The 12,387-nt window shown below is 35.6% G+C and overlaps 1 protein-coding gene across 6 annotated transcripts in view; it reads left to right on the top strand.

Moving 5' to 3' along the window:
- Positions 1–12,387, top strand: part of ADGRB3 (adhesion G protein-coupled receptor B3) — a 741,588-nt gene that overhangs the window by 697,925 nt on the left and 31,276 nt on the right. For all 6 annotated transcript variants that reach the window (XM_032274421.1, XM_032274422.1, XM_032274425.1 and 3 more), the window contains 2 exons: positions 7,502–7,597; positions 9,069–9,108. In XM_032274421.1, coding sequence (XP_032130312.1) covers positions 7,502–7,597; positions 9,069–9,108 — 136 coding nt within the window. The remainder of the gene's footprint in view (positions 1–7,501; positions 7,598–9,068; positions 9,109–12,387) is intronic.

Below are 12,387 nucleotides of genomic sequence, written 5' to 3'. Positions count from 1 at the left end.
TCTCTACAAAATAAATTTAAAAACATTTAGTTAGGTGTGGTGGTATGCACCTGTAGTACCAGCTACTCAGGAGGATAAAGTAGGAGGGTTGCTTGAGCTTAGCAGAAGTTCAAGGCTTCAGTAAGCCATAATTGAACCACTGTAATCTAGCTTGGGTGACAGAGTGAGGCTTCATCTTTAAAAACAAAAAAAAAAATGGAATGAGGTACCTTTTTTTTTTTTTTTTTTTTTTTTTGAGACGGAGTTTCACTCTTGTTGCCCAGGCTGGAGTGCAATGGCACGATCTCGGCTCACCGCAACCTCCGCCTCCTGGGTTCAGGCAATTCTCCTGCCTCAGCCTCCTGAGTAGCTGGGATTACAGGCATGTGCCACCATGCCCAGCTGATTTTTTGTATTTTTAGTAGAGACGGGGTTTCACCATGTTGACCAGGATGGTCTCGATCTCTTGACCTCGTGATCCACCCGCCTCGGCCTCCCAAAGTGCTGGGATTACAGGCGTGAGCCACCGCGTCCGGCCCGAGGTAACTTTATGTGGAAAAATGTCTACAGGTATCCAAATAAACCTGGATTTACCAGAAAAAAAATAAGGAGTATAAAAACTGCTTTTAAATAAGAGCATGGTCATGACAGGCAAGGACAATATGGTCATATTCTTATATTACCTTTCTAAGAAATCACCAACCTCATTTCACCCAAAAGTCATCCCACTTCTTAAGCAGGGAAATATAAATTCTAATTCTCCTGCCATATTAAGCTTTCCTGATGTAGCAAAATTGCAATTATATTATGAATATTTACATCAGTCTTGATTTTCACACATGGTTCTCCTAGTGCATGCAGAGATATAAGGGGTTAACAAGGGCATGAAAGCAGGTAGGTGAGATGACATCAGTAAAAAAGTTCAGACAGAGAGTTCACAACAGAATTGACAAACTCTGGCATGCCTGCCAGGTAGCATCCAACCGTGGCCTGCTGTTACCCACAGTTCTGTGGGAGCCTCATACACCCTTCCAGCTGTCTCCTACTCTGGGTAGCAGCACGGTGTTTCTGTCTATAGTCAAGAAGAGTAGGCTGGGCCCAGTGGCTCACATCTGTAATCCCAGCACTTTGGGAGGTTGGGAAGGCAGATCATCTGAGGTCAGGAGTTCGAGACCAGCCTGAGCAACATGGTTTTCGTCTCTACTACAAAATACAAAAAAAAAAAAAAAAATAGTCGGGTGTGGTGGTGGGCAAGAATTAGCCGGTGTGGTGGCGGTTCAACCAAGAATTGCTTGAACCCAGGAGGCAGAGGTTGCAGCAAGCCAAGATCATGCCACTGCACTCCAGCCTGGTCAATAGAGTGAGACTCTGTCTCAAAACAACAACAAAAAAAGATTAGGTGGACATAGACATGTGGATGGGCAAGTCTCACCTCCCTGTCCTTCCCACTCCTAGGTTGCCCTTACGATACTGTTAACCTAATAACAAGAGGTTCAATATGTCTTCAATAAAGGTTCAAACCGAAAACTTATCTGGTTAACTCATTTATTATTTTTTTATCTAAATCATAAAAGGCTGGAAATTATGGTACAACAACTTAATTTCTGACCAGTTGGAAATAATTGTTTTGGTTTATTCATTCACTTAAACTATCTTATTCTTTGCTCAGTAAGGCAATAGGGTGGTACATTGGAATGAAGACTAACTTTCAAGTCAAGTGAACTGATTCCATTCCCAGCTCCACTATTTATTATGATGGTCTTGAGCAAGTTACTTAAGCTCTATAAGCTTCAAGTTCTTCTTGTATGTCACTGAAATAATGTCTGCTAGAAAGCGGGTGGCATGAGACTGAAATGAAGTATCACCTAAGAAGGGATGGGATCCTGGTGTCTGATGCACAATTTCCCTTTCCTTCCTTTCTATTCTCATGCTGAAAAAATGCTGCTACATTTTTTCAGATCATGCATGTGAAATATCATTTAGAGAATCTTGTATGACCTCCTCAAACTGATAGAAAAAGTAATTTTAACGTAAAAGGGTGTAACAATTCTAGAAATTAAGTGATAGATCCTTTAGATATTAAGGGATTCTAACAGAAAGTCATTGGGACTGAAGTTTGGATCTGGAGTGCATATTTTTCTCTCATTATATAGTAAATGTCAGACTTTCACTTGTTTATTTCCTTTGCTATGAGCAGTCATTTAATATTTCAATAATATTAAGTCACTCATAACTCATTCATATCAATTGTCATATTGACTGTCATTATACATATGAAATTGAAAAGTCATTCATTTCATGATTAGATTGTATAGAATTTAATGATTACAAAAAGCTGAGCTGTTTGCTCAAATATGAAACAATAGTAAAAATGAGATTCAAAAAATAAGAGGCCATATAAGACTCTCTTCTCCTCTGAAGGAAAAATCACAAATAATTGTAAGAATGTAACTTTACTTATTTTCCTGGTTTAGAACGATCCTCTTGAATAGGAAATGAAGAAGAATTACTGTAGGTAAAATGGTCTTCTTAAAATTGAAGATTCAGGATCTGATTTGCTCAGTTGCTAAATACAGAGCCCATTTCAAACTGTGCAGCCTTTTCCTGTGAGGTTTGTCTGAATTGCAACACTGCCAAACATTGCCTGGTGCTCTTCCCTAGCAATCTCTAACTCTGGCACTGGCTCCCACAATGACACTCTGCCAGCTGCCTTCAGAGCGAGGACCAACCCAGAAAGCTCTCAGCCTGCTGCTGTTGATATGAACCGAATCCTTCTAATGGTTCAGGAGACAAGAGCGGGACACACCCTTGCAAATCTCTTTGAACTCAAGTCTCATCCAAAAATCCATCAGAGTTTATAGCTTTTTCAGGAGTTTTTTAAGCAACCTCCAGCAGAAGCCAGTCAAGATAACTTTGGAAGTGCATGGTTGAATTCTTTTCAGAAGACAACCTTCATAGCTTATTGTTTTTTCTTCACCTTATTTTATGATGTTTCTTACCTTTCCTTTTTCTTTTTTTTCATTTTACAACATGCCATTAGATTGCCTTAAAGTTTCCTAAATATCCCAATGTTAGTTACATATTATGTTCCTTGCTACTTCTGCAGATATTTGACCCTATGCCTATCAATTAAGGTGAAAGATCTAATACAGATTATAAAAAGAAAAAATTTTGAAGTCTAGATGTAACTGTTCTATAATTTATCTTAAATACTGAATTGTTTCCTCTAAGTTTAGTAAAAAAACAAATTGCATTTACTGGTATCAAGTAATTTTTTAAATGTTAATTTCACAAGAACTAAAACATGCAATGATTTTAATATCTAATAAGTTTTAAATTTAGTTGTTACCTAAAATGAGTGATTTTCTCAATGGTAAGTCAAATAATAACATTATTGCCAGGCATGATAGATGTGGCTATTGGCACAGAATATTTCAATATTCTGATTGAGAAAGCAATATCTAGATTCTGTCTTATTTTTTCTTTTTTTTTTTAATGATTGAATATTTTATTTTTATTTTTTTTCTTATTGCATTTTAAGTTTTGTGGTACATGTGAAGAACATGCAAGATAGTTGCATAGGTACACACATGGCAGTGTGATTTGCTGCCTTCCTCCCCTTCACCTATATCTGGCATTTCTCTCCATGCTATCTCACCCCAACTCCCCATCGCCCACTGTCCCTCCCCTATTTACCCCCAACAGACCCCAGTGTGTAGTGCTCCCCTCCCTGTGTCCATGTGTTCTCATTGTTCAACACCCGCCTATGAGTGAGAACATGCAGTGTTTGATATTCTGCTCTTGTGACATTTTGCTGAGAATAATGGTTTCCAGGTTCATCCATGTCCCTACAAAGGGCACAGACTCATCGTTTTGGATGGCTGCATAATATTCCGTGGTGTATATGTGCCACATTTTCCCTGTCCAGTCTATCATCGATGGGCATTTGGGTTGGTTCCAGGTACTTTGTACTGTAAACAGTGCTGCAATGAACATTTGTGTGCACGTGTCCTTATAGTAGAATGATTTATAATCCTTTGGATATATACCCAGTAATGGGATTGCTGGGTCAAATGGAATTTCTATTTCTAGGTCCTTGAGGAATCGCCACACTGTCTTCCACAATGGTTGAACTAATTTACACTCCCACAAACAGTGTAAAAGTGTTCCTATTTCTCCACATCCTCTCCAGCATCCATTGTCTACAGATTTTTTAATGATCGCCATTCTAACTGGCATGAGATGGTATCTCAATGTAGTTTTGATTTGCATTTCTCTAATGACCAGTGATGATGAGCATTTTTTCATATGTTTATTGGTCTCATGTAATGTCTTCTTTTGTAAAGTGTCTGTTCATATTCTTTGCCCACTTTTGAATGGGCTTGTTTTTTTCTTGTAAATCTGTTTTAGTTCTTTGTAAATGTAGACTGCAAAAAAATTTTTCCCATTCTATCGGTTGCTAATTCACTCTAATGACTGTTTCTTTTGCCGTGCAGAAGCTGTGGAGTTTGATTAGGTCCCATTTGTCTATTTTGGCCTTTGTTGCCAATGCTTTTGGTGTTTTGGCCATGAAGTCCTTGCCTACGCCTATGTCCTGAATGGTTTTGCCTAGATTTTCTTCTAGGTTTCTTTTTTGTGTTTTCTACTTCTTTAAAATATAGACTTGCTTTTTACAAAAATTCAATTATTCTTTATCAGCACAATTCACATTGATTCACCAAAATCAAACCTCTCTTTACCAGATATAAAATTCAATTAATTATCCAAATGTTTTCAAATAGCTGTGAATGCTTTTTCCAGATACCATCTTGCTTGAAATATTCTCTTCTATAAGAAATATGCATTATGAAATCTACTAATCATTCTTTCCTGACAGTGTTGGACAAATATTTAAGACCAATTCATTCAGATTCCCTCAATACAATTTTAAGATTTAAAAAATAAAATAAAATGAAGAATTTGGAATTGAGTAGAATTTCTTCTGCAAATTCTTCTAAATTAGAGGTATCAGAGGCACTAAAACTGTCAGAGAATCTAGCACTTAAACTGTGACATTTATGTGACCATAAAAATAACCTTGAATTTACTGGAGAATATTTATGCTTTGATTTACATTTCTTCTGAATATCATTTAATGATTCATGAAGCTGATGTCATCATTCAGTGTAGCAATACTCTTAATCTATTGTTCTATTTGGAAGTTTGGTAGTGGAAGATATTGATTTTATATGTGTGTGTTCTAAAAAGAGTTGGATTTCTTTTCCATCTCCTTCAAGCAGCTAAGAGTTGATTTTGAAGAGAAGCCTACAGAAATTACATTTCTGTATTTCACCATCAGTCAAAAATATTGACAACTATATTCTGAAGGTCTGAAAATTGGGAGTGGTTAGAAAGGGCCAGCCGAATTAATATTTGAGATTACCAAAATGTTTCACATATTACATATGCTGATTTAGAAATAGATTTGATAGAAATCTTCATGAGACAAGCTCTCAGAAGATACCATTGCTAACATAGTTTATCTTCCTTTGTAAAATGTGTTTCAATAGTTGCTGTAAGGCACAAACAGAAAATTAGTATGTACCTATTTTTCTGACATTGGTTTCTATGATTTTTTTTCTAAAAAAAAAAAAAAAAAAGATACGCTTTCTTAGTGGTTTCCCCAAAGTGTCTGCATAATAGAAAAAGTAATGAACTGACAAATATGAGACTGATTACTAATGTCTCTCTTTAAAACCTGCAACAACTTCTTAGTCTAAAAAGGAGGAGCTTGAAAGCATTCACATCTGAGAAATCTAACTTTGCCTGGTTGTGTTTCCTTCGTCAGGAAAAGCTAGATGATTTAGTTCTAAATATTTATTCAGTTCTTCAGGAAAAGATGATCAGACTAGGTTTCACCACATCTGTACTTAAACTGATGTGTTTGAAAAAGAAAATAAGGAATTACCTTGCTGGGTATCAGGTAATGCATTCTTTTTCAAAAAAAGTTTTAGATTTAGAACTATTAGAATAATAGAATGGAAGACAGGTCAGAGAACACTGAGTCTATCACCACTCCTTTATTTCACAGATATTATGGCCATATCTGTAGGATTAGAACCGGAGGCGGAGAAATAGAAGAGGACAGAGGTCTCATTATTGAGCCAGTTGGCCAGTCTTTGGTGGTGACTACACTTGGTGTCAGTTGTCAAATCCTGTAATGTGGCAATTTAGGAAAGAGGCTAGTAATGACTATGAAATGGGTGAGAGGACAAAGGAGGAAGATAAGCACAACTTAATATGATCAGTTTTGCGTTGGTTTGTTTTTGTCTGGCCAACAGGTATAGTATGAACATCTCACATCAAAATGGTGACAAGATATTTTGTATCAGTGCTTCTCAAAAGTGAAGATCTTTATATATTAACCTTAGTAGTCCCTATCATGGTGCTTCAGTATAGTAGAGAAAATATCATCTATGCTTTGTTTTTTAATCAAATAAAACAGATTGTATTAAACGAGAAAGAGAATGTCAATAATATGAGGTTAGGAAAAACAAGTAATGAAATTACCTTGGCATTGACTTGGGATAAGTAGCCACTTGTAAAACTGTCTAACAACAGCTTATGGTGAGCTTGATAAACCTCTGGAAGTGGAAAGAACAGGCCAATGCTGAGACATTGCAGGAACAGAATAAGTACCAACTGCTTTTTGTGTTTGCTATTTTGCTATTTATGTTCCTTGACTTGTTTTACTGTTGTTTTCTTTTCTTTTAATTATTATTATACTTTAAGTTTTGGGGTACATGTGCAGAACGTGCAGGTTTGTTACATAGGTATACACATGCCATGGTGATTTGCTTGTTTTTTAATAAAAGAATTACCATCATGTTTTTAGAACTTTGAGATATGTTTCTTCTTCCTTCAGAATTTGATTATGAATGCACATTGAGGAAGTTTGGCTTTGCAAAGTGACTTTTTAATGGCAAGACAGTCCACCAGAAGAAGTGCTGCTGTGTTTCCCTTTTGTTTCATTGTATTTTGTTTTTATATCAGGGCGCATAGTACTTGAAGTGAAACAAGAGATAGTCCACTCAAAGATTTCTTAAGTGACATATAAAAAGAAACATCCCAAATCAATTTCGGTGAAAAGATCATTGAGTAATCTCATTTTTCACAATATTTAAAGCTGTTAGGAAGATTACATTACACCAAATAGTAAATCCCTCTTCAAAGATACACATATTATTTGTAACAGTGGAATAAATCTGCCTCCTGGCAAGAAATATTAGTGTTGAGCCCGATATAGCTATTTCGATAGCTAAGGCGTTCCCAGCACTTCCCTCTATAGGTTATGGCAAGGGATAAATTTCCGTGGCATACAGCAAAAGTCCAGATACACCAGTTTTTATATTAAGAGCTAAACAAAATCGGTATAAGATTGTAAAAGCAATGTTAACCACTGCCTCAGAGTTGATTGCCAATATAGACAGTATCTTGTCATTATTAAGAGAGAAGAAAGCTAATGTGTTCCCCCTTGCCACAGGTTCAGGATGCATTTAGATGCCGATTGAGAAACTGTCAGGATCCCATCAATGCAGATTCTTCCAGTTCTTTTCCTAATGGGCATGCTCAAATCATGGTGAGTTTTTATTTTTCCTCTGAATGTTAATTAAGTCATGATTTCTCAAGGGAATAAAAGAAATCCTTGTTAGTAAAATAACATCAAAATCTCATTTTGAGTGACTTTGGCTTCAGTTCATTACTAGACTGTGAACTCTGATACCAGGTAAGTATTATCTCTAAGATTGTTTCGGAGTCCAGGACTTGTTGTTGGTTCCCTGGGGTGTTGAATGCGGGAGTGCTATGCAACACTGAGGAGTATTTTCCTCCTTGCGTAGAGTAAGGGCTAATGATTTGTGCGTAGGATCATGTGGATGTTTTTTACAGATCATAACACTATGAACTTGCACTTATAGTCTTAAAGAAGTAGTTCTTGGCCTTAGTGAAACAGAATCATCAGGGGAGCCACAACACAGACCAATTAAAATCAAAGTCTTGGGAATGGGACCCTGGTATTGGTGATTCCAATATGCAGCCTAAGATGAGAACCACTGTTCTAAAGCGTAAGGAGCAGCCACCCTTTTAGTGAAAGATGGTTATTCTACATGAGCTCTGCCTATTATTAAAATCAAAGTGTTCTTTAGGCATAACCACTTTGATGTATTTTAGAAATAAGATTTAAACTGTGTCATTTAAAGAAGAAATTAAATAGTAAAGTTTCACTTTTACAGTGTGTTTGATTTACTAGTAACTTTTTTGAACTAGGTAACAGTAATAAGCTAGATGATACATTAGTAACTAAGACTTTACAAAGAATAATTCCTTACTAAAAACAAATAGATACAAAATCTCTGATTTAAAATATTAATAGGGAAAGACATATGATTGGAAGGCTTTGATTAAGATGAGATAATTTAATTATATCATTTAAAAAATTAATCGATTTGTTTAAAATAAGAGTTTTAGGAAAATATAAGGTCACAACTAAACCCCTGAAGGTTTTCAACCAGTTAAGTATGATTTAATCTTCCATTTTAATTCCTAAACCTGAAAGATTTTTGTCACATGTGAATGAAAATGAATCATTAAAGAGCCTAGTTTAATCTAGTTAGACAAAACTGCAATATAAGATGTTACATTGTAAGCAATGTATTCAAATTGAATGTTTAAAAATACCAATAACAAACATAATTATTTAAATATATTCATAATAATTCACATTATAATGTCCTTATTTTGGTTAGAGAATTGCCTTAAAATTCTATCCTTTTGATATATGATAATCAGTTTCCAGACTGAAGATGACACTAGGTATTATATTGTCTTATTAAAATTGTATGCTATGTTTCCATTTATTTTATTTAACATTTGGGCTCTAGGAAACCCTCTTGGAAACAATCTAATTATGCCTAGGGAAACTTTCTTTGCACAAAACAATAAACTGGTACTGCCAAGTTAGATATCTGTAAACTTCAGATAATCTGATAAGTAAAAGACACTTGAGGTCTTCATTAAATGATGGTTCTATGTCTTATTATTTCTTGTTACAGACAGACTTTGAAAAGGATGTAGACATTGCTTGCCGATCAGGTAAGAATATTTAGATTTTGAAAATCTAATCAGTAGGGATGTTAAATCATTTCTAGAGATTTTAATTTTAAAGAAAATGCTGTGGTTTACATATCACATAGTGTTCTGTGAAAGGGCTGTATATGTAAAGCAGCTCCAAATGCCAAAGGAGCTGAGAAGCCAAAGAATGAGGCAGAAAAATCCAGTTGACAGTAAAAGGTGGTATATTAGGGAATTTATAGACAGGAGTGTAGCCTTGAAAGCAACAAGACAGGTAGATCCTCACACAGTTACTCTTCAGACTCAGGGTTTATATACCATAGGGAAAGGGGATACATGCTGTATAGAGACAATTAAAGGCAACCCTCCAGAATGGGCAAAAGTGCTATGTGCCTCATATCCTATCATTTGTGCAATAACGTCAAGGTTGCTTTGATCTAAGAGCAAAATTTGTAGTGAGTACATGTTCTTACATTAAGCACAGTAAATAAAGTAAGAATCATGAGGCATTCATAGGACTGGAGTTAATCAGAAATCAATATGGTGGATTAGCATTCAAGATGGAGTCACTTTGGTCTCCATATTTATGTTATGTATAAATATAATCCCTAAAATGGAAGGACTGCAGGAATAGAAGTGTGTTTGTGAATGAAGAAGGATTAAAAAAAGAGAGAGAACAAGAGAAATGATAGAAAAACTGAGAATGGTTCATTGAAAACACCATGAGAGAAGAAAAACTTTAACATGAAGACATAAGACTCCCATTCCACCAAGTAATGGTTGTTGGGTGTAAGGCCAGTCAAGTTAACCTCTCTGTGCCTCTGTTTTATCATGTGTGGAATATCGGTTATTGTAAAGATGAAACAGCATTGTCTGTATATGTGTTAAGGTTGTTGTGGTTTTAATTTTAGAAAGGGTCAAGAGAAACTATGCAGCATGTCCTCTTATAGTGCTTGTATCCCATAGTCTCCCAGCCTGTGGCTAAACTCTCACCAGAGTAGATGGCTCAATAGTTTTAAAGGAAACTACATGTTCAATTTTGGGAGATAGTTCCAATTGCTGGAAAATGGTCCTTTGTAGGAACACAATATGCCTCATTTTGACTTTTTATTTGTTGATCTTCGTGCTGCCTTTTAAAACAACAGTGGATATCTACTTCATCTAACTATCCAAATATTTTAAAGTAATTATCATTTAGCCCAATCCAAGTCCTTTTTCTCCAGATTAAACAAGCCTTGTTTCATCATTCATTTCTTATAGCATTCTCTGAGGCAGGATGTCCAAGGTGGCCTCCAATTTATCAATAATTTAATTTTAAATTATGGTGCATAAATATATACATGATCACCTAGCATTTATCACAGTGGGCACTTTACTTACATTAAGGCTATCTACATTTTCATATGATTTCTATTTCAGTACTAGTGTCAACTTACCTGAAATTCCTAAGACTTTTTGTAGGAGCTGTCAGGGCTTCCCCAGTCTAATATGTAAATGTTTTGGTTTTGGTATGCATTTTTTTTTTAAGAAATTTGGCCTTTACATTTATGTCTATTTGCTATTATTTTACTAATTTCAGGTTAGCATAGTATCCATCTCCATTGTTTGATGACTGAAAGTTTGGTAAGAATTTCTAAGTCTTAGTTCAAACTGTACTTAAAAGAGTGGAATGGCGTGAAACCTAGTAGAGAAATCTGCTATATTCAATAAGGCACCCCTTATCTGCCAGCAGACTTCCTCTACATGGAGTTTTCAAAATCATTAAACATCATTAAACATCTGTGCAGAGTCTCAAATCTTGTCATGATCATAAGAGTATGAGAGACTCATCTCATATTCTCATTCCTGGATTGAATCCAAATACTCTATGTAGAGTATGGTCATAGCAGAGCAGTAAGGTAACTAGCATGATCCGGCCACCGGCAGTGGATCTGTGCCGGGCATTAGAAATCACCATTTCCCATTGAAAATCTAACAAAGTATTGCCAGGATGCAGTCTCACTAGTGCTTGGTTTCCAGAATTGATCATTTTCCTTTTTTGGATAATTGATATAATATTGTCACTTTGCTCCATCCACCTGCCATAATTTCTCAAAAATCACTAGCCATGGTGCCAATTTCCACATCTATGTTCCAAGATGGAATGTGATTTGTCCAGGTTTAGATGCTTACATTTATTTACAATGATTAGGTATTCATTTAATTTCTAATCTTCCACCTTCAGTGTTGTTTCCTTTCAGCCTCATTTGGTGTACTCTTTACAGTTCTCCTCGATAGAGAAGCAATATAAGAGCAGACAGTTTTGTCTTTTCTTTAAAAGCTGTAACATTAAACCAGTGGTTGTCAAAAGGTGGTCCCTAGACTATCAGTGTTAGCATCACCTGAGACTTATTAGAAATGCATATTTTGAGGCCCTAACCCAAGCCTTTTGGGTCAGAAACTGGCGACTGGGGTATAGGAACTAGTATAAGCCATCCAGGTAATTTTGACGCATGCTAAAATTTAAGTACTACTGTATTTGTCCATCCTCCCCAAGCTGTGATCTCATTTCTGCAGTATTTATGTTGTTCTTTTGCATTAAGTTACATATTTTTCCTAGGCCTCATTATATGCTGGGATTTAGCATCCTAATGTATGCCAGTGCCACTATTTTATTAGAAAATAATTTTTCTACTGTTTTCATTTTCTGTTTTTATTTGTTATTGGTGCCCTTTTCAGCTGAGCCCAATAGGAGCTTTCTTCTGAGTTTAGCTGGAGATGTCAGTCTATGTTGAAGTATATTCAATTAAAAAATCTCAATTCATGAACTCTGAATAATCTTTCTCATGCCAAATCTTTAGGTGCTTTGTTTGGTTTGAAGTTTGTGTTTTACTACTTGATTAATTTCTCTTGAAAGTTCCATCTATTTAACATTATGTTTTCATGTGTAGGTGGTGTGATTTGTTTATGATGTATATTCAAAATTTGGATAAACATTTTAAGTAAGTCTAAGAGGCAGGCATTTCTCTCGTATAGAGTAGCCACTACTGCATAGGAAGAATTATCTTTTTTTACATTGTGTGTGTGTGCACGTGCGCGTGTGTGTATGTATATAAATGTTCAACAAACACAATTATGTCATTTGATTAAAATGTGCTGGCTATAACTATAAATCAGATTATATTTATACTTAATTTATCTTGTACAAATTTAAATTTTTTTTTTTTTTTTTTTTTTTTTTTAATTGGGTTTTCCTTTTTTTTCCCCGGCTGGGGTGGAAGGGCGCGTTCCGGGCTCACCAAAAACACAACAACCCGGGTC

Source organism: Sapajus apella, unplaced genomic scaffold (genome assembly GCF_009761245.1).
Source record: "Sapajus apella isolate SASKATOON/1434 unplaced genomic scaffold, GSC_monkey_1.0 scaffold6, whole genome shotgun sequence".
Classification (NCBI taxonomy): Eukaryota; Metazoa; Chordata; class Mammalia; order Primates; family Cebidae; genus Sapajus; species Sapajus apella.
This window is presented reverse-complemented; position numbering and strand designations above follow the sequence as displayed.